At 39.0% G+C, this 26,455-nt stretch overlaps 1 protein-coding gene across 11 annotated transcripts in view; it reads right to left on the reverse strand.

Moving 5' to 3' along the window:
• Positions 1 to 26,455, reverse strand: part of FOXN3 (forkhead box N3) — a 221,601-nt gene that overhangs the window by 72,298 nt on the left and 122,848 nt on the right. For all 11 annotated transcript variants that reach the window (XM_067296910.1, XM_067296911.1, XM_067296918.1 and 8 more), the window contains exon 4: positions 2,384 to 2,448. In XM_067296910.1, coding sequence (XP_067153011.1) covers positions 2,384 to 2,448 — 65 coding nt within the window. The remainder of the gene's footprint in view (positions 1 to 2,383; positions 2,449 to 26,455) is intronic.

A 26,455-nucleotide genomic window follows, 5' to 3' on the forward strand; every position in this document is an offset into this window, starting at 1 on the left:
AAATTACTTTGCCAAATAGTTCAGCTATAAAATGAATGGAAACCAGGAGAGTTTGTTAGTCCATCTTGGCTGAAAAAGCACTACTTACGTTATGGATTTTTTTTTTTTTAATCTTTTTTATCTTTCTCAAAACCAAGAAGAGCATTTCCTTTAACAACTTACAAGAAATGAGGTGCGACAAGTGCATGTAAGTATTATTCTATATTATTGTCTATAACACAGACTGAACTTTCTTTTCATGTGTAGCAAAACATTTATCAATTTAAAATCCCTTTGTTACTAAACTTTTGACAATCAAAAGGTAGTAACATCACTTGCAACTGATATTTGAGTCAATTTTTCATTCTCTCATATGCATTAAGCTGGACATAAGGACCGGCAAAAGGGACTTAAGATAGTCATGTAAGGTAGGACCTGACAAGCCTCTCCATGACCTCATCTGAAATTTGCCTGCACTCGCTAGCAATCCTTTACACAGCTCTTGTGGAAAAGGCAGTCAGGATCAGGAAAGAGGCAAATTTATTATTTCCTTGAGACCTGCACATGAAAGAGCTCACTGAAGGGAAAAAACACAACAGAGGCTGTTTGGGTTATTTTCTTGTTTTAAAATTAAAAACAGGAAGTGTTAAAAGATGGCTTTATAAAGTTTTTTCTTCACTCTACTCTCTCTTCCCTCCAACTTCATGTATCATGTATGTAAGAGTTCAGATCAGCTGGCTTCTCCACTTGAAACAGCAACACAGAATGCCAACTCAGTTAAAGGTCTGTAAGGCTTTGCTAAATTGCCTGAAAAGACAGTCATCTCTCTCTCTCTCTTTTTTTAATATGAGGAAATGTTTTGGGTTTTAGGGTTTTTCTCTCTCTCTCTTTTTTTTTTTTTTGGAAGGTGGAGAGCAGAGAAGAGCCTTCTTCTTTCTTAAGAGAAGGCTTTAAGTGACTACTGAGATACGGAGGTCCACAAAATAGTTGCTCTTAATTCCTAAAGAACCTGCATCATAGTAAGAGGTAGGTCAACACTTAAACTGTACAGACTTGACAGAATATTTCACATTTTATGAAGTCAAATTACAAAGACTGTATATGCGCTAGTACACATTCAGAAACAAAATCATTCAACAAAAGAAAACTAATCAATCATATCTTTTCACAAGGATTTTTTTCCTTTTCTTCAGTTCTTTCCAGTAGGAAACATTGCAAAGACAGCAGAGCTATCCTAGTCAGACCAAATTCAAAAGATTCCAAATTTTACAATTTATACCATCGCCTAGCATTAAGAAATAATCTGAATCATTTAATATATTTCATATATGTTTGAACAAATCTCAGCATGGGTATTAGATAATTTAATGATGCAAATTCATAGATACGTACAAGAAATCAGTTGAAAAATATTCTCAGGCAAACTACAGATGCTGAATTACTTTGGTATGTGGAAGGTGAGCAGTATTTCTTGCCAATTATATGTTTGTAAATCTAGTTATGAGTAAGGCTTCATCCTAAGTAATTTGGATAAATGTTCTGGAGAACATTGTACAGTATTTTCTGACAAAAAGCAGGCCATAAAACCCTTGGCACCATGAGAATGAGCACAAAACTTCATGGACAAATACTTGCGAAAACTGCAAAGTCATCCTAAAGGGTCTAAGTTACTTTTGCACCATATACAAATGCACAGAGTTTGGGGACACAGCCTTCTGTGTGTGTGCCCAAGACAATTCTGTTAAGAAAAATGAGAGTTCTATGTAGTCAATAGCAGGAACGTAAATACACTTAGCAATGAATAATAATTTTTAAAAGTCTAATAAAAATAGACTGACAACATTCACCTATCAAATCTGCACATGCACATATTGTCCATCTAATGGAAATAAGATATTTCAAATTCCCCTATGAACATAAACACCCTTAAACCTGGTAGGTTTCTTGAGACAAATCTTCTGTCATTGTTTTCCTCACCACAGCATTGATACCCTACCTGTAGAGACATTTTTCTATCAGCACAATTAGGGACTAAAAGAATGGGTTTCTCTCAAAAAACAATCCTGCCCCATCCAGACAGCTATAATTGTTACTCGAACATTTGTTCTGGGCACTCTGTATTCCACACAAAGGAAAAAAAAATGCCTTTGCCTTAATTTACAGTAAGCAAATAATAACCTGAGGAAAGAAAAAAAGCAGCAACTTTCATAGACTATACTCACTTTATGCAATAAAACACCATTTTCATAGCACCAGATACACAAAATAAAGGAAACAGGTTAAATAATGAAAATAAAAATAACTGGTCATTTCTTCCCCAGTGAATATTTTAAAAGCTGTGCAATTTGCAAGAGGTATTTGTTAAGTAGAACAGTTACTCTAAGATGTAGTATCCATCACCTACCTTGTAGAAGGGCTCCATTTCTCTTGAAAAAGGTGCTTCCTGGCCAAATGGGTGGACCTGATGTGCTAAAGGTAATAAGAAATAAGTGTAAAGAAAATCTCATTTACATTTAATAATTACAAGCCACTATTTGTACAAAATCCATTTTGTTTTTAAAGCTAATGTAACTTCATGGCACATTTGCCTTCAAGCAAGGGCCTAAAATTTAACTTGAAAAATAGGTTAATTTGATTCAAGATTCACATTCTCTTCACAAGAGAAAAAAATCCTCAGCATAGCACACGCCCATGCTCTAATTTAGAGGACGGGAGAAAAAAGCAGTTTGAAATAAATAAATAAAAGAAACAAATCAATGTCAAAAATATTTACTGAATTCACAGTACAGCAGAATATATGACTTTTTTCAAAGTCATCTGCTAAAAAACAAAATGCTTTATAGCTTTTACTCAGTCATAACAACCCACCATTCCAGCTAAAGCATCGACATGAGAAAGCCTTAGCCAAACATTACATAGTTGCTGTGTTTACACAGGACTACTACGTCCACGGGAGCGCCATACAATAAGAGATGCACCTCACTGCAGCAGAGAACATGCTGGTAAGTGAGCCATCTCACGAGCCCTTGAATTAACGAAGCTCAGTGTCGTCTGTGAACGCAGGCTGGGTGCTTGTGACCACCAGTGGCGGCTGCAGCCCCCTCCGGCTCCCGCCTCCACGCAGCCCCCTGCTCGCACCGGCGCTTTGGGTTGTCCTCTCTGGGACACCTCGCCTCTGCCAGACATGGCTGGAACTGGGCAACAAACCCAACCTTTGCTGGGAAAGAGGAAGAAGAAGAGGAAGCAACAGAACGGTCTTCTCAACTTGGCTTCCTCCGTTGATTTTTTTAGCTTACTTTCTTAGCGATGATTTTGGTTGCTTGGGACAGCAAGTTCAGTAGAGGAGACAAGGCCACAAGGCAACAAACACGGTATGTTTTTAGTTTGGAGGCACTGCATAGGAGAAATCCCACTGCGCTAGGGGCAATGCGATGTGGAGTAGGAAAAAATGGCATCCTCTCAAACAACCTCAACAGCAGTTCAAGTAAGCCAGAAAACAGATGGGAGAACATAAAGACCTGGCAGGACAGACAGACCTGTAGCTGTCAGTTGACAGGCGACCTCCCTCTCCCCTGTCCATTTTGCAGCTACCAGAGCAAAGAGGGAGCTCAAGGAAGACAACAAGGTAACTACAGATCTGGAGAACAAGGAGCAGAAGCAGAGGAAGTATGCAAAAGTGCTTGTTTGAAAACGTAGCCGTTTGGCAATGAATCATCCAGCTTCACCGGCAAAGGCAAATTCTAGAGAGCACGTGAGAGAAGACACACAATGCAAGGAGAGGCCGTGCAGAGTTTTGAAGGTGAAGGGAAATTGTGCCTGATGGGATGGAAAAATGGGAGGTACTGTGGGGGATATAAGAAGGGTGATTTTATTAAAACGGTGACCAAGGAAAGTAGGTTTTGCAGATGTATTTTGATGGCATATCTGTGAGGTAAACAGCAGCATAAGAAGACCTGGAGATGTAACACCAACACACTCCTGGTAACAACCTCTGCTAAAGTGGAAGAGTTGTTCTTCCTACAGCGCCCTCTGCACAGCCTTTCACTCAGGCAGAAGGATTTGTTGTTGTTCTTTAACCCATGTAGTTCAAAGCAGGGGCTCAGAGCAAAAGCTGTCTGCTAACATTACCCCATTCAGAGACTGATGGCGAATGTCAAGATCAGAAGCCCTAATCAGAGCAACAAAACCAACTTCCTAATATTATGTGTTCTTTATACAAGCAGCAACCCTACCCAATCACTCCTCAGAGAATGCTATATACATAACTAACAGCAGCTTCAGCCTGGGGTACTTCACAAGATGCCCAAGCTAATGACAGGAGATCCAGCAGAAAAGAATGCAAGGAAAGAATGGTCCGCAGGGAGCTCCTTGATGCTGTTTGGCTCTCCAAGACGCAAACATATAGAGCATTACGCTATTTACTGTGCGGAGCTATTCAGGGAAAAATTAAAAAGCAACCAAACTTCCTGGACATAAAAGGCAACCTTGCACTTTTCATAACAATGTAAATAACTTTTTGCCAGATATGCCCCTCCTTCTACTGCTGTGCAGCTCATTATCTCCAGGGGAAATCCACACACTGGTGCCTTCAGGTCTGCTGCTCTCCTCGTTTGGAGGGGGAGTCCTCAATGTGAAAGGCACTATACCTAAGAGTTCACTGATTACATCCTAGGGCTCAGACTTAGTAAGTATTTTAAAAGCGCAATATATAGGGGAAATAACTAAAACCACACAGATTTGTTATAGCACTGTTGAGGAAGATGGAAGAGACTGACTGCTAGTTGATCTTTTCTACAGTTGTGAAATAGGCTTCAAATAAGTCCTCTAAAGCTTAAAGACAATCATACATATTTTACTACACTAAGTTTTTCTTGAAATTAGTACCACAAAACTACATTATCAACATATAAAGGATTACCCTATGCCCAAATTCAAAGCAAGAGACCAAATACCCTTCAGTAAGAGTATTATAAAACAACTCTGCCTTTATCACCTTCATCTTTGCAGGCAAAATGTGAAGCAAGCCACGCACACTATTTCTATTCAGTTAGCCTTCTCCTCTTGTGAGTAGGCAATCACTACACAAAAAGCACTGAAATGGAAAACAGATGTTGTCCATTACATTTACAGCATTAGCAAAGTTCTAATAAAATGCCATATATAAAAAACACACACTACTTTTATAATTATTCTGCAGAAACTCTTGTGCTAACGTATAAAAACTTCACTGTGTGACTCATTTAAATAAAGTGTTAAAATATGGACTGTAAAAGGATTCAAGGCAATTACACAAGTAATAAAAGCCTTCTATACTCCTGAACAAAAAGGGGAGTTGAGAGACAGAGAAAGAGACCAAAATGACCAAAAAGAAGTTAAGTAGGCCTACATTCGTAAGTGCTAGAGTGTACTGGGGCATGCACTTGTCTAAACAAGCACACTCACTTCATACAGCTTAATGTATTCAATTGTTTGCATTTCTTAGAGTGAGCTTCAGTCCTTCAAGTGTAGCTCCTCAACTCACATGAAGGTCAAGGGCTGTTGAAGGCATTCACACTTGTGTAGAATAGAGCCACATTTTTATATCGCATCAGAGTCCAGAATAGTCTTTGGGACAGCACGTGTTAAGCTACAAGTGGAAAGCACTAAAGCAGTCTTCATAGTGTATCAATGTGCCGCAGAAATCAGAATTCATAGAACGACATGTCTATACGTATCAAAAGCCTAAGTAAAAAATAGTGGAATTACAAAATGAAGCTGTAGTAAAAAATTTACTCCCAGACTGTGATATTCCTGTATGTGGGTGGAAGTGGAGTTAAAGAAAGGATAGGGAAAACTTATATATATTGGAATGGACAAAATGTCTCTGCTAAAGAAAAAAAGCAATGGTTATTTATCTGTATTTTCCAACTTGAAAAAAGGCCTGAGGTTTTCATGAAAAACCCATCTGATTCAGCGCAGACCTTCATGAACTGAGAAAATTAACTGTGCCTTCTCAGGGAAGGAAGCTAAAGAATTCAAGCATGTAAATAATGTGCCACAGATACCGGTGAAGCCTTTCGAACAACACACTCCTGTGCTTGCAGGGCTTTGCTGAAGTTTAGCTAAGCCTTATCAGCGTTGGATACATTGTCTTTCTGTTCCCAAACTCTTGCACATCAAATCTCAGATGGTATTAATTATTAAAACGTATTTCAAGTTGACAAATGACAGAGTTAAACTATCTCTCACTTTAAAATGTTCAAAAACTGCTTCCCCCTGTTTCAGATTAAGAAACCATTTGAAAAAGTTCATTCTTCTAAAGACCATCTATAATAAAAAGCAATTTGGGCCATCGCAGACATTTTTTCAAACGAACTGTTTCTTCTTTTCAGCCTTTAAGTTACTGGAGAGCAATGACTGGTTTTCCTGTAGAAGTTAACAGGACATTCTGTATTTAGGCAAAATAAAAATAAAATCTGTTTTTTGAATTTTCATTTGTAATAAACACATGCTGTGAATAAGATTAATACTTACACAATTAGCATTACTAATGGCAGCGTTTTTCCCCCTAACTTACTAGCCAAGCACACTGATAAAGTCAATTTCTAATAAATCCCCATATGGCTACTAGAAGAAAAGTAGTAACTAGTTTGAACAACTCTTATATCAGTGTAAAGACACTTGTGGCCTAATATATTCTTGTTACACACAGTTTTGGATTGACTTAATCTCCCAGCAGCAGAAACAAACACAGCTTTCATGTATTTTTTTGGCTTGGATGAATCATAAAGAGCTGGAGTTTCAAACAAACATGTTGAAAGAACATGAGTTAGAACAGTTCAAGGGTAAGAAGATATGTGGAAACACCAACAGTCACCTGTTAAGGATCATTGGTTTAATTTGCAGAAAACACACTAATTTCAAGCATACCCTCAGCCAAAGGGATATTCACACTGTAAAAGCATTTGTTCAAAACGCATAAAACAGTAGCAGATTATACTGACCACCAGCGAACGCAAGCTCAGTTGTGTCAAGTGCAGGATCAATCTCCCTCTGAAATGAACGGTCATTCTTACTGCGGCATCAGTGCCCCACCACGGAGGAGCAAAGCAAGCATTCGCATCCGTGTGGAAAACAAGCCGCCAAGAAAACTAAGGACTAACGGTACTAACTTGTGAGCTTTTGTTCATGTAAAGTTAGATACCTGGAACCAGAAGCCACCTCTGATTAAATCCAGCATTTCTGAGGATTTTCTATCAATTTTTAATGACAAATGGGACTTGATTTCCACTCAAGCCAGGCAATTAGCTGTTTTTCCTCTGATGACCCAACCTGCAGGAAACTTCAGCATGCTGTAGGGCCCCAAGCATGGGAAACCGCCTGACTGAGGGGTAGTGGAGATTTTTCTGAAAGAAAGGCTTTTCCATAGGAAAATGATGCTTTGCTGAAAACTAAAACATTCCATGGGAATATGCTGATTTGGACACAACTTTTGCTGGAAACCAGGCCGACCCAAAAGCTGGCTGGCCAATCAGCGTGGTTTCCTGGCAGCCAGCCAGCCAGCCAACCAACCAAACCAGCAGCTCCCAGGGCATACAGAAGCAATAATGTGTGTGAGCCCCGGCTCAATTATTTCTACCAAAACGTATGCTGCACATTTTTAAAACCTTTAAAAGGTATGTAGGCTTCAAGAGACTTAAAAAAAGGAAATATAAATCCTTTGTCTGCTGGAATTTACGTTAGAGCAAGGAGACTGTAGTTCTTAAAGCCAAACACTAGAAAAAAAGCCAGGGTATGAATTTTCTTTCACAGTTGCAGTATTTCACAGCTATGCCAAAAACTCTCACAGGCCTCTTTGTCAGAAAGGCCTGATTAATAGATTAAAAAACCCCAAACAACTAAAAATTCAAAACAAACTCAGTTGTGTGGGACTGCACACCACAATTAAGGGATGATGAAAACAGAGAAGAAAGGCAATAAATATAGGCCAATGACTCTGTTACCAAATATGTCCAGAGGGCAATGGTAAGCAGGAGGACACAGAAAGGGGGAAAAAGAAACAAGCAAGCAAGCAAAAAAACCCAGAACCCACGCTTCAAAGGCCCTTGAAACAGGGAGTTGTTAACCAGGACCGGGATGGCTGGCGGGGGGAGCGAAGGCAGTCCATACCTCGGGGTCGACCACAGCAAAGACCCAGTGGGCTTAGTTGCAAGAAGACAGTTAGTGCCAAAGCACTCACAAGCCCGAACGTTCCCACGAAAGCCCCAAGGAAAGGGGAGGACAACTTGGTAAGGCATATGAAGATTAACAGTGTCAGCTGTAAGCTAACGAGCTGTTGTACACAATATACCCAGCACAAATCATGTAGTCAGCAAAGAGCTGCTAGACCGCAAACAGGCAACAGCGACAGAAGATCCTGAATCCGGGACCCAGCTTACCTTACCAGCCATGTGATCGCCTGTGGCAGTGGCAAAAATGACGGGCACAAGCGACAGTGATGGCTATGCGAGTCATGCAACTGACCAAAGCACCTCTGCAGCCAGGTCAACATGGATTCTGCAGAAAGGTGCGGCAGGAGGAAACACCAGTATTTTTCTGGTGACCAAGTGCAACCACTTCCCAGTAACGCACAGAAAGTGGAAGGGAATGCACGCAATTCATTGTGATCACCTCCCTTTGCCCCAGGGCCGACAGGATTTACCAGGAAAGCAATATAATTGCAAATCCCAATGAGCAGAAGCTACAGCTGCCAGATGAGGAGAACAAAGACTCACTGCACCAGCGCTGGAAATGCACCGTTGCCAGCCCATCCCATAGTAAAAAATTCTTTGCAGTAAGTTTCACCTACATCTCCAACAAACAGTGAATTGAAGGACAACATCAAAATGACACCAAACCTAGAAACAGCAAACTGTTTTGTTAAACGGCAACCAATGGACCATCTTTCAAGTATACAAAACCACTGGAGAAGGTTTCTGAAAAGCAGCAAAAAAACCAATCATTCTTATGTTGAAGTTGCTGCGATAACCATAGCAATAGGTGCTTTTATCTGCCTGGAGTCCGACAAACCCTGTAGCTAATGGCAGCAAGGAACAATGCTCTTGACAAGTACATTCAACTCCCATGTAAGCTGCACTCAGACCACTACCATAAAGTATTACTGCATGTCCAACTAAGTTGGAAGAGAGTAATTTTTACCATTCCTCCAGAAGTAAATTTAGAATGGGGCGGTAACTGAGAAGAAAAGTATATTTTTGTGGGAATATAATATCCCTCTAGATGTTGGAAGATGAACAGTACTTCCTTATGCCAGTCATCCTCAATGCTGCTTTTTAGGTCTTCGTTTCCCAAGTCAGGGAACACAGGTTCTGCCATTACCATATCACGTTCAGTTTTCTACATTCAGCCTGAATGCCATTACTGGACTTGGACTAACAAGACTGCAGTACAAAGAGCAGTTAATGCTATACATCTGGCAGTATAACCATGGTTACATTAACGAATTTATCACCCACATTATAAATTTTGAGCAATACAGAAGCATTTATATACTGCTGCACCTCTAATGCATACATTTTGTTAACAAGGAAAAAAAATTTACAATCTCTGCCAACAGCTTGCTGGCCGTTAATATCACAATTAGCTATCACCTAGCAACAGTCAAGCACGCTTGCTCTCAAATCAAAGGAAAAAAAAACCCCTCTACTAACTGGGCTAATGACAATACATAAAAAATATCTGAAAGGTACGTGTTAAGGTATTTCCTGATTTTAATGAAAACTGATCACTTCAGAGATTTTAAATATATAAAATCATTATTCCATCTTCTCTAATTTTGCATAACTGACAAAACATTATTTTTAAAATGATTTATGAATTCACAATACTAATTTTTAATTTATGAAGACTGATCTAACATTCTGGTAATGCTTCTCTTTTCTCTGCAATTCCCTCTTTTATTGTTCCTCAGTATCTCTCACTTACTGTGACATGTGGGATCGAGACTTTAAGCTCCTAGATGGAGTCTTTCCTGGTTTCTCTAGGGTGCCTAACACATTTTTGAGTGGATAATAAAATTTTGATCTCTTGCACGCTGTAAATGAGTTTTCTATATGACATGACTGCCAGAGGGATTACATCTAAATTTTTATTAAAGACAAAGGAAAAGTTGCACAGGCAAGCTACTCACAAACAAAACACCTGAAAATAAAATTTAATGTTACTTTTTGAAGGATAAAGTGGAAAGTTGGTCAAATCTTTACATCCTCCAAATAGCCAAAGCCATTCTCCTGCCACTGTGTCCACTTAAAATAATTAAGAAAATAAATAAACGATTGAGGGCGGGTGGGAGAGATCATGATAATAAAAAAACCTAACCTTTTCACATTTCCAAAATTAGAGATAAAAAGGGTGATTTCTGATTTCAAGAAAAACATGGTCATGTCTTTTGGAAGCCATCAATGACTCTGCTGTGATACTCAGAAGTCTCTCACTGCTGAAGTGATATATGAAGCCTTCTCTTCTCCAGGGTGAGACTGTGTGGCCTTCAGCAAGAACTTTGGTCTTTGCCAAGAGCTAAATATATCTTTATGGACAACAATGGAGAAATTGTTATTTCAATACATAAAATACCTCAATTTCTATAGAGTTGTTGTTTTAAGAGAGACAGCTATTTGAGGTACGACAGACAGTGCAAATGCAAAACTGTCACTATTCTGTATTTAAATATTTTAACACATTTATTGTGAGTACAGTATAATTCTAGGCTGAATATTGAAATAGAAAAGAGTCCTGATATATTTAGAAATTCATGCTGAGACAACCATCCCACATTAATTTTAATTAAAAAAAGATTTGCTTCCAATGGGAGTAAGGAGTTGCTGGCTATCAGCCTCAAATTCTAATTTTGCCTCTATCACTGAATCACATTGTGACTTAAGGCAAGTTACTTCATCCTTCCTGTCTCAGTTATATTTTTCTTCTTTTGTGTTGAAAACAGGAATACATTCCTACCAACCTAGACTACAGATCTCTGGGAGGAATAAATAATCATTAAGCAACAACACATTAGATAATGGAGAAATCCTTTGAAGTGCATGCAGTTAAAGCACAAACAATACAGTACACTTTTACGACAGCCTGGGTTGATAATTTCCCCTGCTTTCCTTATTTTGAAATAAGAAAAAACATTGCAGGCTACTCTGCATGTTGTAGTGCTGCTTTTCTCCTTATTCCACGACTGTGATTTAATGGTTACTGGATGCTCTGTCACTGGATGAAAAACTGGTGGTAGTCAGGCTGGGGAAGCTCAGGAATTGTCTAAACTTGCTTGTGTGCTGTGGAGTGTGTGTGTGTGCCAGCTCACACAGGCCAGTTCCCCAAAACACGAGCTGAGGAGAGGATCCCATTCCTGGGCAGCCTCTGGCCTCCAAGACCACAGAGGGCCACAGCCTCTTCAGACCTGCAGCAGCCTCAAACACTGACTTGGCCAGCGTGGGAAAGTTTGATTCTCCAACGGTCTACAAAATTAGAAATGGAGCACTCCAGTTTTCTGAGGAGAGAGTGTGTTTTCTGTGGAACAAGTAAGGAGGGAAAAGAGGTTCATTTCTGTTTTATTTTTACTTCATTAGAATTGCATTGGAAGAAAAAAAAAAAGTCTTTCATCTCAGGTAGAAGAAAATGAAGTAGTCCTAACAACCGGCTATGTCTAGCATACCTTCACTTTCAACTCGATGTAAAGACCCTGTCTGATAGTTAACTCTAAAAACCAGACAAGGATTTAGAGAATTTTTATGTTAATTACTTGAGCAACTGAACCATAATGATACAGCAGAGCTATCACTTAAAAAAATATGAAGTTTCAGCGAAAGAGGCACTTCTCCCAAAAATTGAAACTGAGCAGAATTTAGAAGAGCCAAAGGTGACTCAGTTTACTTCTGTTATTCTACCCCTGGATTCTCCATTTATTATTTTTACAGAACTTCAAGCAGCTTTTCTGGTAGACCTGTCTGAATTTCACAAATACTTTCTGCATCAGGCTCCCACTTACATTTCTAACCATGACTTAACCATGGCCTGTCAGTTAGTTGGACTTGAGATTAATGACATACAAATATCTTCCAGAAACAGCTCATCATCCATTAGTGAGAATACACTGCTTGCTAGTTTGAAAGACACCCACATACCTTGACCATGCACAAGGCTATAAGTACATGCATATACAATACGGGAAACCTGAACTAAAGTGAAATAGAAATAGATGGTAACAAGGAAGGGAAGGTCTGCAAGTCCCCCCAAGAATGCTTCATGTCACATGCTGAAATTCTCCTTGTTCATCTGGTACAGTGTGACTCTCCATTTCACCAATTTAAAGTAATAATGAAACTCAAAACTAAGCATGACCTACAGGCTGCCGCCAGTACGAGCTCCCCTTCTACCGCTTGCTCAAAGCCAAGGCACTTACCAACTGAAATTTTCCATACTTGGTCTTTCTCATTAATCTTGAATGAATGTGGTTCAGATGATTCAGAACTAATCTGGCTTCTGGAATTACAGAATTAGAGGACAAAACAAATGCTTAACCTCTCCCCTGGAACATTTAACCTCTCCCAGACGCTGAGGGTATTTTGCCCTGGGAAGTTTAATGTGCTTATAGGCTCCACAGCACTGCACTCTTCTCTGCTGCACAGATTTGAAGTCACTGGGTCATACACCAGTGTCTCATGCACATGTCAGAAAGTTATGTAAAAGCAGAAAAGATGATAATAATAAAAAAAAAACAGAAGTACTCACATACTTGGAAGGTCTTAATTTCATTTTCTGATTAATCTTAATTCTACCTCTTTGTGCATATCTACCACAACAGTCCTAAATACAATGGTCACAAGCTATTCTTATACCCCCAACAGGTCAGTGCCTGAGGATCTTAATGCACAAAGTGAAACATGCCCAAAGGAGGAAGGACACGAGGGTTTGTATGATTGTATGATGCCCAACATCAACACAAAAGCTTAATGTATAAAGTTTTCCTTAGAGATATAGTTTTAGAAAGGAAGTACTATGGAAAAGAAAAAATTTGTATCAAAATTTGACAGTTTTCATTCATTCATATTCCTGTGATTTCTCAGTCTGAAACATCCAGAGCTTTATTTTATGGATGGGGAAGGGACAGACCAGAACACACAACATGGAACTACAGCACCTAATACTGGGCTGCTCCACCTCACAGTTTGGGTCTACAGATGTAACGAAAGAGCAAAGAGAACATAGTATTTTTTGCATTCAGAAATACTGTAGAGACATTAGCTAATCAATCACAGAGCTACCATTTCCACTTACAGAAAGCAAAAAGCATACACAAAGAGATAACAAGGTACTCTCCAAAGACACAGTAAATCCATGGCAGAGCCTGGATCAGCCACCAGATGCCCCACCTCCCACCTCCAGGCCCGTTCGTACAACCCATGTTGCCACGGTATTAAGGCTTCTGATTGCTATGACATTGAATGATATTAATTGCATTTACAAGAGTTCAGCATTTCTCAAAAACAGATGCCAAATGCCTCAGGTTGGATGCAAAGAAAATCAGAAACACAACTGTATTATGTCTCCACTGTACAGTAAATTTAAACCCAATGGCCACAAGTTTGACTAAATCCTGTCCTATTGTTCCAATTCAGACAGGAGAAGATGGGAATTTTTTTCATCTCAACCAAGCCTCAAAATTAAGGGGAAGAGCAGATGAGACTTCCCGTGTATTTATACTGCAATTTTTTTCTCCTCCTTACACCCTCTGCCAAAATCAAGACCCCTCAATGAACTTTGATAAGGAACTATATGTAATCTGTAGTTCCCAGATCTCCATTTGCTATTTTTATAGTAGCAGTAACCACAGCACCCAACTACTGGTATCTTCTACCTAACATGGGAAAATTTCACACATTCTGCAAATCTAACTGTAAACAAATACTCTGGGGACTTCATTTTTCCTCATTTTTAAATTATCTTTAGCCACTTTCATCTTAGCTGAAATATAAACCACCCACCTGTAATGGGAAATAAAATTCAGTGTGCATCTTTATCTCTAATCCTGAACTCTCAGAACAGCTGTTTAGCCTGTCGAGAATACTACCATTTTATTTAATAGTGTTCTAATAACATTCTTAAGTTACAATCTTACCTGCATGAATGAAGGAACTCATTAAGAAAAAGAAAAGCTGATCTTCACATAATTTATAGCAAGAAGTAAAGATTCTATCTAGAAGTCAGTGATTTTTCAAACGACTGATCAAGTTACACCTTTACCAGAAAGGAGACTACATTTCCTTCCAGAAACTTTTACAGCACTGTTATTTCAACAAATCTAAGCTTCCCTTGTGGAACTGGCTACCTAGTCTAAATTCTCCTGTTTGCTAATTCTCCTCAGCTGTTCTTCCAGAACTAGAATATGATTCTGTAAGAAATGGCTTAGAAAATCCATTCTTCACATTGGAATCTGCAGCAGATAAAGCAGAGGTATAGAAATAAAGACTGTACAAGGAAAGGTGAAGACAGGCAGGCAATTGCTTTTTCCATAAGATACTGATTTCTACATCTCTACTTTGTCTGCTGCAGCCTCATGTGGGGAAGTTGAAAAAAATATTATTAACAAACATGAATTAAAAAAAATTACATTCAAAGCAAATATCTACAGCTCACTGCTTCCACATCATATGTTTAAATAGTGATTTGGTAATGACCTTGTACCAAAATACAAAAATCCAGAGACAGCCTGAGCCACTGGGAATTTTTCCAGAACACGCTTCACTTCATCCAATCCTGCTGATTTTTCTCAGGAATTTTGTATGGGGAACTGATATCTTGGAAGACGACAACACTCGCCCAGATTTACTCTTTCTTGATAATGCTTAAGAAGATTAAAGAAAAAAACAAAGATGACAATTTGGCAATCCCCCGTCCCCCTCACCAAACAGCTCTGACTTAACAGTCTAAAAAATCCCACAAACTGTCTCCTAGAGGAACCAAAAAGTTCTGAAAGGTCCATCTGCTTGTGGGCAACTCCAAAGACTGTGGTATTTCACTAATGAAAATGGCAATCTTTGTGGGTACCAAAAGGAGTTGTTAAGGATGAGCATGGTTATCTGCCAGATACTGTGTAATTCCTCTTCCAATTCATTCAGTACCTTCCATGTGGTTGCAAAAACTCATTAGTATCAACTAGCAAAAATATGTTCATAAGTGTACACGCACTCTCACACTCTCTCTGTAATTAATCCCTGGAGTAAAGCTGTTCCTTGGATCACCTCAAATATAGAAAAATCAATGAGTTAGATTACAGGAAACAATTAATTATGGTTCACTGGTGTTTAGAAAGAGACACTGACACCCCGACATCCCCACACTTCATTCGTGCCCTATAAAGCAGCAAATCACAGAAAGTAACAAACTAGGCTTTTCAAACATCAGGTGACCTCAAGCTTACTCATTCTAGTGAAATGACACTAATCAGTCATAAAATGAATGGGACATAACCTTTTAAACATTAAAGAGGCAATTAATTTATAGTGCATCCATTTACTACAACCAATTAAGCAGAAATATTTTCTTCCTGTGTTAATATAACTTCTGACAAATCATGGGGGAAAAAATGGAAACAAACTACTTTGTCACACCATTCCAGGTAATTCTTATGTTAGTGGCCTCACTGATAGTCAAGTCTCTTTTTTCTGCAGTGTCATATATAGGTAGTACATCCCCGAATTTTCCAGCCAACAGAGAAAGGACTGAAAGTGAACACACGTAGAATTAGAAAGCAGCAAGCAGAGCCATTTGCAATCTTGAACCATTCAGATGGCTACCTATGCTAGGTGCAGAAAGTACCATCTGTACTCTCAACTCAACTGGCACATACTCAACCACCATCTCCTTTTTAGAAATCGCTGTGCCTGAACTTTAGATTACAAAAAAACATGACTTGATGAGAAGCAGAACTTGGATTGTATCAGCAGAAATTGTTCTCATCTTAGTGCATTCTTTACCCTTTTCAAAACACTTTGCTCTCCTACTCATACAAGAACTTGCCATTCTGTCATTGCCAACTCCTGCCTAAACTCTCCCCCACATTATCTCCTCTACTGAATTCCTTTTGTATTTATTATCTTAATTTTATTTAAGAAAGTTTATTGCTGTTGTACAGTGCTTTTAGCATCTCAGCAAGGGACAACTTTACAACTAAAACTAAAGCCTTATTAAGCTCATTAGACAAGTCCCATGGACAGCACAAGACCTTAAATTTCTTCACCAAACCATGTTCTCACTGTGTGTGGAAGACCCACTGGTGAGCTGGTCTCATTTTCTCTCCCTTTTCTCAGAGAGACTCTAGAAAAGGCTGTGAAGGCTAGAAAGCAGCAGGTCAGATTCACTAGATTACACAACAGCAGCATAATGGAACAAAAAAACAAAAAACAAAAGGGACAAAAATTTAAGTATTTATCAGCTGCTTTGGACTGGAATTAAAACACTAGTCTATAAACAAGCCTAAAGAGAACTGCTCAGCTCCAAAGCCAATAAGCAAAATGTCCTATTTTATTGTCTTTGATTAGAGAAAAATGTTTTCTACTATTTAAAGAGAGGTTTCTCAACACACAATCCAACCTTGCCCATTACTCAAGCTATACTAGCCCGAGTGGCAAGAAGATGCCTGTTAAACTATCAGTGCCATACTGAAGAACAGCTCTAAGCATTTGCCTATGAAAGAAGGTTTACCAAGGCCTCATGTGAAACACAGCAATAAGAGAAATCAAGTGCAGGGCACAACTCACTACCTCCTTCATGTTGAGAAGCCCTCCTAGATTTGTGGGCATAGCCAACGGAAAGCAGTGCTTTCAAGTCTGCCTAAATGATATTTCACACTGAGAAGTTCCATTAAAAAAGAAAAGAAACAAAAAAGACTGGTATTAGACAATTTGTGATCCCTTCACACCTCTTGAGTCTAAGCTATCCCAAAAGAATGTTCTTCCCTCTTGTGGAGGGCAGAAAAAGATTCACCCCATCACGCAATCTTGCATTCATTAATATACTAAACCAAGACATTTTGCATTAAAGCCACAGTGTGTATGTGTTTAACTCATTTTATAATTCCCTTTCTTGAGGGAGAGGGAGGGGGAAAAGCCCTCTTTTTCTTCTGTCTCCAAGCAAGTTCCTGTCCTCAATCCCAGAAACTTATGCTTAGCATTACATCAGTGCATATCATACTCTCTTTCAATAGGGCAACAAGGCTTACTACTCCTCTTTTCTTCCTGGAGGAAGAGAACTACATACACCACTATTGCTCTGACAGGAGATGGTGCTTTTAAACGAAGTAGGAACTAACTGATTTGCATCTCTGAGCAAGCCAACAAAAAAAATGCACTGGAACTCATCTATGCTATGGGTGGTGAAAGGGTGACTCTAGTGCTGGTCTCATAGTAACCACCAGGAAAAAAGTTTCCCCACAGAAAAAAGGGAGCTTAATCTGCCTTCTTTCCTTGGCTCTCCTTTTAAAGAATACAAATAAGCTTCCTGAAAAAACAACAGGCCTTTTGATGAGCCAATAGCTTTCCTCCGTGTTTTTGTTTGTTTGTTGAAAACACTTTGATTTTGCAGGAAGCACTGACAAATGCAACTGGGGATCAACTTAGTTAAAGAATCTTAAAAAGCAACAGGACACAGATCTCCTACTTCAGCCACTAAACTGGATTGTCTCACTGGCTTGAGCAAAACTGTTGAATTATTTCCCTAACAAAAGAAAGGCGCTTTTAGGTCCTATAATCTCATTGCAAATCCTTTTACCCACTCCCCACTCTTTTTGGCCTTGAAATTGCAATCCTCTTTTAGTAATCTCAGGACTAATTGGTGCCAGCACTCCAGTTTTCCTTGCCATTTCGTCCCCCTCCCTTTCACATTGTTCAGGTGCTGAAAAGGACAGCGTGCCAGAGGGCAGTGCCCCCATAATGAAGCTGTTCTTACACAGTAACTGTTAATAATTAGCAGGAAGCATTTTGTCTTTAAATTGCACAGCATGAGCAGCAAGATTTTGCAGAGCCAAAGAATCACTTAACTGTTGTTCGAGGAGCTCCAAAACTTTGGCTGGCAATCTGCATGCCCAGCACACACTGGGCTCGGCCATGTGAACAGCGCTGCGCCTGTGCCCACACACTCGCAAACCCTCGGAGGAGGGCAACACAAGCAGCACGAGCATCTCTGACGCTCAGCTGTGACCGGTAAGGGGGAGGGAAGAAACTAAGTGCCCAGCACACCTTTGGTAGTGGAATAACAAGAATTCAGAGGAATGTATTGACGTGATGGGATTTAATCAGTATAGTGAAAAGACAGCCTCTGTTTAAGACATATTCTAGAACACAGTTCCCTGAAGAATAATAAGCAAAAGAAGAGATTTAAGAAAAATCTGCTACTTTTCAGCTAGTGACTGTATTTGCAGGTACTGCCAGAAAAGGAACAATGACATCTGTTACTGAGGTATCATCAGTGTTGACCATTTCCCAGCCAGACTTGGACACAAAATTAGTTCTTCTGTAATTGGAAACTTCAATCTAGTGAGTGCATTAAAAAAAAAAATTATAAAAGCTGTTTCCAATGGAGGTTCACTTCCAGTCAACCTAAAGCTAACCTTGAGCTCTGATTCAGCTAAAATAATCCAGAGGCTTCAGAAGTTTTTCAAGCTAGTAGGACTGCATCATCAAGAATCCACATATAGTTTTGACACTGAGATACTGTGCAGTGTCTTCTACCATCTTGAAGCTGAAGGACAACAAGAAACTCAACCTGATGTGGATATATTGCCTCCCTCGTACCCACAGGGAGTGCTCTGGAGTTGAAAGACAATTGCTAGACTATGTCCATACCCTCCTTCACCAGTGCACTGCTTCAGGCATCTGCAAACAGGTATGCTATGAAGAAAATGTCAGTGTTAAAAAAAGACAAAAGTAAAAAGAAAGAGCTACAACTCACTTCATTCCCCTAAAAGATCAGCTAACTCTTTGTATGGAGCACCAGCAAAACTGGCTGTCAGACGCAGACTCCTGTAGATGCCAGCACAGAGGCACAAGATCTCACCAGACTTAGAGACTCCACTAGTATGAAGAGGCAACACCAAAGGCTTTCATGTAAAAAGACATGTACTTGGGCACCCTTCTCCACACAGGGCAGCATTTGATTATCACTATGGAAAAAAGCACAACTGTTACTGCAGGTATCCTCTAGAAATGGTGTGGGTACAACAACCACCACACATTAAGTGCTTGTGCTTTATTTCCAGTCACGTAAACCAGTAGCAGGTTTGAACACGAAGCGGAAATTACTGATGACTTTTCTTTGTTTGCACCATAGCATCAGAGCAGTTGGTCTCTAGGTGGCTTTTGAATTCAGATGGGTAATAAGTATGTTTGGTTTTGTGCATGTTACTGTCCTCTGAATGTAAGGACCCCATTAGACTAAAGCTATCCATGTTGTGACACTTTGCAGATGGAAACTGGTTACAAAACATCATCTGGAAAAAGTGCATTTAAATTCTCCATCTCTTGAAAATGCAGTGTGCAAACCTCGTGCTCAGGATCTGTCGCTTACTTCTGTTTGCCTTTGTGTCAGAAGTTGAAGATAGAAGACTCTCCTCAGGTCATCCAATTCAGCTTTCTGCCAACAGAAAACTCCTTCCTGCAGGCAATTTTCTAGGATTTTATTGAGTCTACTTTTCAACAGTCTACCAGATGGATTTCAGACCATTTCCTTTAAGAGATTAATTTGGTCTAATAAGCGCATTATTTGCTCCTGGGCAGTGATGAAGGAAAGGTAGGCCAGAGTCTGTGTACTTGTTTCCTTCTCCCATGCTATTAAAATGGCAGGTTTTCCATCTACGTGTCAAAGTCTTTTCAGAACAGAAATACAACAGAGTGAGAGATATATCCGTGTGAAAACAGAGCTCCTGTATTCACAGAGAGATACTGTCAACTTGTTTGTATCATCAAAATAACCTCCCCCTTCTGTCTTTTAGTTTGAATACTAGAAATCAAAAGACAGCAAGTGAGGCTCAGTCCCCTGTTGTCAGTCCCCTCTCCCCAAGTCAGAGTCCCCATGATAGCTTTTGCCTAGTTTAGTGTGATCTGAACTCCTGTGCCAGGCCAGGTCACTTTACTACTACTTCAGCTGAGTATAGGCTGAAAGATGCAGCAGATTGCTAAACTATGTCACACAAATTACACTATCTCACAACACTTGTGAAGACTGAGGAATCACAAAGTTGGTGTAAAGTATCTTTCTCCAACCTTTGCTTCACTTGGCTCTGGAAAACCTTTCCAAAGCATTAAGTGACTTGGTAACACAGGCTTGTAAATCAAAGAAACACAAGACCCTTTAAGGCAGGTCTACAGTACACCTGTCAGAATACACCCAAATCAGCACTAAGCATGACAATGCCGCCGCGCTCTTCTGTGCAGAAACACCACTCTGGGACTCAGAGGTAGCATAATTTTACTAGCACAGCACTGTGCCATCTAACTAGACTCACTGAGATTAGAGTTCAATGACATATTTTCTATGGTAGGCATGATTTAAGAAAGCCCTCACCCCTCCCTGACAAGTCCCAATCCCTTAAAAATATAAACAAATCACCAGTGACCCAATTTACAGTGTAGCGACACAAGTGGTTGCATCAGCACAATTGAGAGGATAGCTTGCTATTGTACAAGGGCAGCAAGAGCATCTTAAAATGGCTTTGCAAAGGGAAAAAAGAAAATCCCATAAGAAGAAGAGAAAGTCTCTGCTGAGCCATCAGAAGATACTGCTCCCAGGATCCTCAGGTAGTTAGCTGAAGACTAGTCTGGACATTGCTGCTTGCCACTGTCACATGTGGTAGAGTTAAAGCCTAAGTATGCTTTTGTTGTCTTAAATTAGCCAAAGGGCAAAGTAAGCAGTACTAAATGGCAAATCCAAACAGCTTGAGAAAAGTTTTCCCTGCTGGTTTGGGGGGCTTTTAAATGATTGGATGGCAAATGTTAGTGGGGTTTTTAACCGCAGTGTCTGTGAGCTCCACCTATAGAGTGCCAGCCACTGTGTTTTCGGGGGCATCTCTTGCACAGAACAAGATTACCCATCAGAGAGGACAGAGGATGGCAAATGGACACAGAAATAAACACAAATGAACTTTTTTTCGCAGTACTGCTCATGGCAAACTGAACTCCTAAAGCTCTTGCCCCACATCACTACAAATTGCAGAGCTCATCAATACCACCTACCCTCTGCTTCTTTTCAAAGCATGGTTTAGATGGTAATACCCATAGAGAGATGGAGGAGACCAGTTCTAGCATTTCCAAGCACAAATTTCCATTTTCTTTTTCCCCAAATCTGAGAAATTCTATTTCCATATCTGAAGCCAAAAGCAGCAGAACATACTTAATAACCAAAGATTCTACATTATTTTAGCAATATAGTTGATTGTGGCTTTTTAAAAATCATGGAATTAATGTGATTGTATAAAGTCTTCCTTTTATATAATGTTATACTTGCAAGCAGCAAAATAAATGCTGACTACTTCAGAAGCTTTGTTTGTTATTAATTCCCTTAAGTTTAGAAAATTATTTCATTTTAACTATTTGCTTTAGTCATTTTTTTAATCTCATGAGAAAAATGGCCATCTTCATCTTTCATCTGCAAAACAATCAACCAAAAGAACAATTTTTCATACAGAAAAAGAGTTGCAGTCAAGAGAGATCTTAAATACTTGGTGAGCTGCTATGAATTTTGCCATTGAGACAGCTGGTAGGGAAAATATCTTTTCAGGAAAGTTACATTATTAAAAGTAACCTGATTCTTTTTTGTTTATATTTTTTCTCCATCTGCTAAACCAGATTAAACCTAAAATTGAATGAAACCCAAACAAACCTGTATTTGCTACATTTACTTTTCCTAATCATCTTTTTACTGGAACCTGCATCTTTAACTTCAGTTATCAATCCCCAATTCCCAAGTGGACATTTTAAAGCACCACCATAATTTTAATAACTCAACCTTCAGTACCTGCAATATGATGCAATTAGTTTTTGCTAATTCCACATATTCTGACTTGAAAACAAACACACACACACACACACACAGGCCAAAACCCAGAACTAGAAACATTTCTAGACTTTGAAGTGTCAAAAGAGTCCGTTTTGAACATCTTAGTTTTCCAAACTAATCTTAGTGAGTTTTACATCAAGCTTTTAACTACTGTTTAAACAGGATGCCTTCTGGAAGGACATATAATAGATTCCTGATAAAAATGGTTTGGGGAAAAGTAGTGAGAGGTGTAGAGTTCTGCTAAATTTATATTGTCCAAGCAGACAATGTAGAGAACCCATCAATGAAGGAAAAAAAACTACCATACGGAGAAGAACTGAAGAGAGCAGCCATGTGTAAGGGGCCATAAAGAAGAAATGCAAAGAACAACTGCCAGCCGTAGGAAGCTGGACACCAACTATTACCTCTGAAAAGGGCAGAGTAAAAAATTACAGCTACAGCACTTTTACAAATAAAGTCCATGTAATACTGATTCCAAAACCAAAAATCTGTCATACAAGTTAGTAAAAAGAGAATTTAAAAAGTGCACACATGCTGTGGCAAGCCAAGACAGACATACATTTACATTTGTACATTTAATACATTTGTATTAGCAAGAGCTGTGCTATCTCAGCTCTTTTGAGAGCAGAGCAATGAAAAATTTCAATACATAACTGAAGAGTACACACGAGCCTGAAGAGCAAATTTTGGCAATTAACAAAAAGAGATTGCCAGCAAAGCAAAAATGAGTCAGACTGAAAAGAAAGATTTTTATGAAACTCTCTTCCACACTTCTATCTGAGCCAGCTAATCTCTTCATTGATTTTCCTTTTACAAAAGTATAAAAAAAGAAAATCTTGAAACACCGAGGTTTAAATCATATCCTTCTGTAAACAGATATATGCGTTGCTTGATGATCTAACAAACTTTATGGATGGAAGCAGAGCAAGGCTACACTTTAACAATTCTCTTGTTTTGGTATTCACAAGTTATCTGTGAACAAAATTAACTTCTCTAATGTGTTTGCTAGTTGAACTGCTTATACAAACCTGTGACTATAGTTTTCTCAAGAGATTCACCTATTATTGTTGCTTTGAGTATTTACTTTTTTGCAACATATATAGTCACTTTCACTAAATTAGTACATTTGGTTTCTCTCTAAGCACAAAACAGAACAGCTTTTTAGGTAGCCATGATACCTTTAGACATAAAAAGGATAATGTATATACACCTATCTATGCACCAAAACCCCCAGAGGTTTGCACATTTATCACTAAAACAACATATGGTCATAGGAAAAAAAAAGTCTCAGATTCAAAACACAAAATCTGATCAACAGAAATGTAACATAAAATAACATAAAAACTACCAAACTGAATGAGACCAGCAGCCTATTGGGCCCAGTTTTCATGAACACGTCAGAGAAAAAAGTTTCACAGAAAGGTGTAAGAACAGTGTAGCAAGGTAAATCTGTGCTTAGCACTACAGCACATGCTGACTTGAAATATTGAAGAGGTTGATTTAAACCTAAAAATCCCATAAGGTTTAGTATCCTCTTCCAGAATGCATTTGTGTTAGCTCTGGGCATGGTGGTTATCCAAAGCTCTACCTTTTGGGAACTATTACTTAATTGCCAGCCTCAGCATTTTCCTATGGTGGTAAATTCCACTGGCTAATTTACACGCTGCATAACCCCACCACCGTTCTTTTTATTTTAACCCATAGCAAAAAAAGTGGCAAATTCTACATCTTACAAACAGTTTGACCATTCAGACGCAGAACAACCCACACCAAAAAGCATGTGTGCATGTGCACCCAAATACACACACAGTGTCTTCTGGGCCACCTGGAACTCCAGAGAAATCCAACATCAGTTATTTAAAAAATGTATCTAAAACATAGCCTCGCCATTCTTATTTATGTTTAGATGTAAAAAAATTGTCTGACAGATTTTCTTTAAACAACTACAGGGTTCTCAAAATGAAGTTAAAAATATCTGTGAAGAAATACAGTATAGTCAAAATGTCATGTTCAGGGTTTTATCATAGCTTTACCAAAAAAAAAAAAAAAGAGAAAGTATAATTCCTGGGCACTTCTTATATTGCAAAGTGAAAGGGGAAAGGACGTTTTATCAGGCCATTGTACCATAATACACATTAAAGCTGCAAAAGGCCATAACTCGCACCTCATGCCTTTTACTGTGGAACTATATGGTGAATGTCTGGGGAAGACAGCCTCTATTTTCTGCCATACGGGTTGTTGAAGATGGAAATTTCTCTGCCCCAAAAACATTTTTTAGATAAGAAGACTTTGTTCTGATGAAACAAACAGTTTGATTTTTCAAAGTTAAAATTCAAAACACAAATGTATAAAAGTTTCAATATGAAAAAAATCTATGCATTTTGTTCCAAAAATTCAAAATGAGACATTGTCAGATGACTTAAGTTCCTTCAGTTTTTATTCCTCTGAATCAAAGAAGTTCCTATGAAGTGAAGTAACTCTAGCAAAATATTTTTATTTGTACAAAAAACATTCCCATTAAAATAAGAGGAAGATCACCTTTACACAATAGGGGCATACAATCAGAGGACATATTCAAACACATACTAAACACTGGATACAACAGAAACCTGTACACTTGCGGCTGCACATTTCTTTTAGAAATATGCATAAAATTCAAAACATTATTGTGACAAGCCTTGTTTAGTACACATGTGCCCTCTATGACTGAGAGATAAGGAAACCAGAAAAGATTTTGTTCAGGACAAAGGACACAGACCAGCTGGGCTGCTAGGTCTGAAGTTCACGCTACCTTTCCCTGAAGCTCAAGATCTCCCAGCCTGTAGCCAGCTGGCCCACAGCCCAGGTTTAAGGTCCACCCTCTAGTTCTGTTTTTAACCTCTGATGGGTCACCCAAGGTCAGATGGGTGCCCTTGATTACACAGGACCCCACCTTGCTGGGATTTTCCACAGTCACACTGTGAGCAGCAGTGAAATGGGACACTTACATTTGCGTGGAAAAAAGAAGTCTTGATTCTCACTGGCCAATCTGATCTCCCAGGAAAGTCTTCTGGGGGCAACCTGTGCCTTTGAACTCGTGCACAGAACAGACATTCTCAGAAAGAAGGATTTGCAAACATTTGGAGTTTCACATAAACTGTAACAGCTCCCTTAGACTTTAAACAATACTCATTATTCCTCAACATACATTCAAAAATTAGGCAAAAGAATCAAAGGTCCAAACAGTTTTTATTTAGGACAGAGCTCATACTATCCAGAAACAGTCAATGCACCTTACTTTTAGTCTAATACAAATATTAAATAAATAATGAAGAGTTAAACTGCAGAATTCTTTAAAATCGCAAGGTCACCATTACAGAAAAGCCATCCTTTTCTTATTGTTTAAAAGATCCTGAAAAGATTATAATTTCTTTCTTACTCATCAGAAGTCTGTTACTTTTAATATTACATTAGCGACTGTTCTAAGAATGTCAGTCTCACAACAGAACTGCAAGTAAAGTGACTTTTCCCTGTAAATCTCTCTTATTTCATTCTTAGAGGAACCAAAGTCCAATAATTAAAGGGGAGAGAAAGGAAGAAAATCTAAACAAATGAATAAATTAATTTAAAAATTTAACTTGATTTCTGGATATAAAAACTTTTTCTGAATCCAACAGCAATAAGATATGACACACTGTGATACTATTTACAGTTTCCCAAGCTTCATGGCTCTACAATATTTTCATATGGAGAAGTCAAATAATTTCCATTGCTGCAATATCATATAATTAACAAACGTGATGCTCATGTCAACCACTGTTCATCACAGAGATGCTCACTCCTGAGGCCTCGTTTTCAACTGCTAAAATTTTAGCAAACTCTTGTTGAATTGCACTACACATGCTTCCTTATCCACACACCTGCTGCAGTTGTAATAGTGATGCAATGGCTGCAAAGGGGATGAAGGGTAAGAGATGAACTGAACACTACCAAGTAACCAAATGAGATGTGCGCGCCTGGCCCTGAGCCTATGTGCTACACTACACGGCCTATGCACACTGCAAGGCAGGCCCTAACAGCAATTATCAAAGGGAAATACCCAGGGCTAGAGACAGATTTACAACCAACCAACCAACCAACAATCCCCAAAAGCACAGCTAAACGTTCTTTGTTCTAGGAACTGAACTGGGAAGATCTGTGGTACCATTTCCAAGCTATCTTTGGAATAGGGCTATGTTTATCTACAGAAGGCACAGAGGAGAAAAAAAGCCTAGAAAACTAGGTAAAGGGGAAAAATGTTCAACAAATGGGCTTGACAATTCTAACAACTTAATGGAACAAATTGCCGCAATACAGTTCATTACCAAAGATCTTCAAACATGCAGCCAAAACAAAGATCTAAAGAACC

The sequence above is a fragment of the Apteryx mantelli genome, chromosome 4 (assembly GCF_036417845.1).
Source record: "Apteryx mantelli isolate bAptMan1 chromosome 4, bAptMan1.hap1, whole genome shotgun sequence".
Taxonomy (NCBI): Eukaryota; Metazoa; Chordata; class Aves; order Apterygiformes; family Apterygidae; genus Apteryx; species Apteryx mantelli.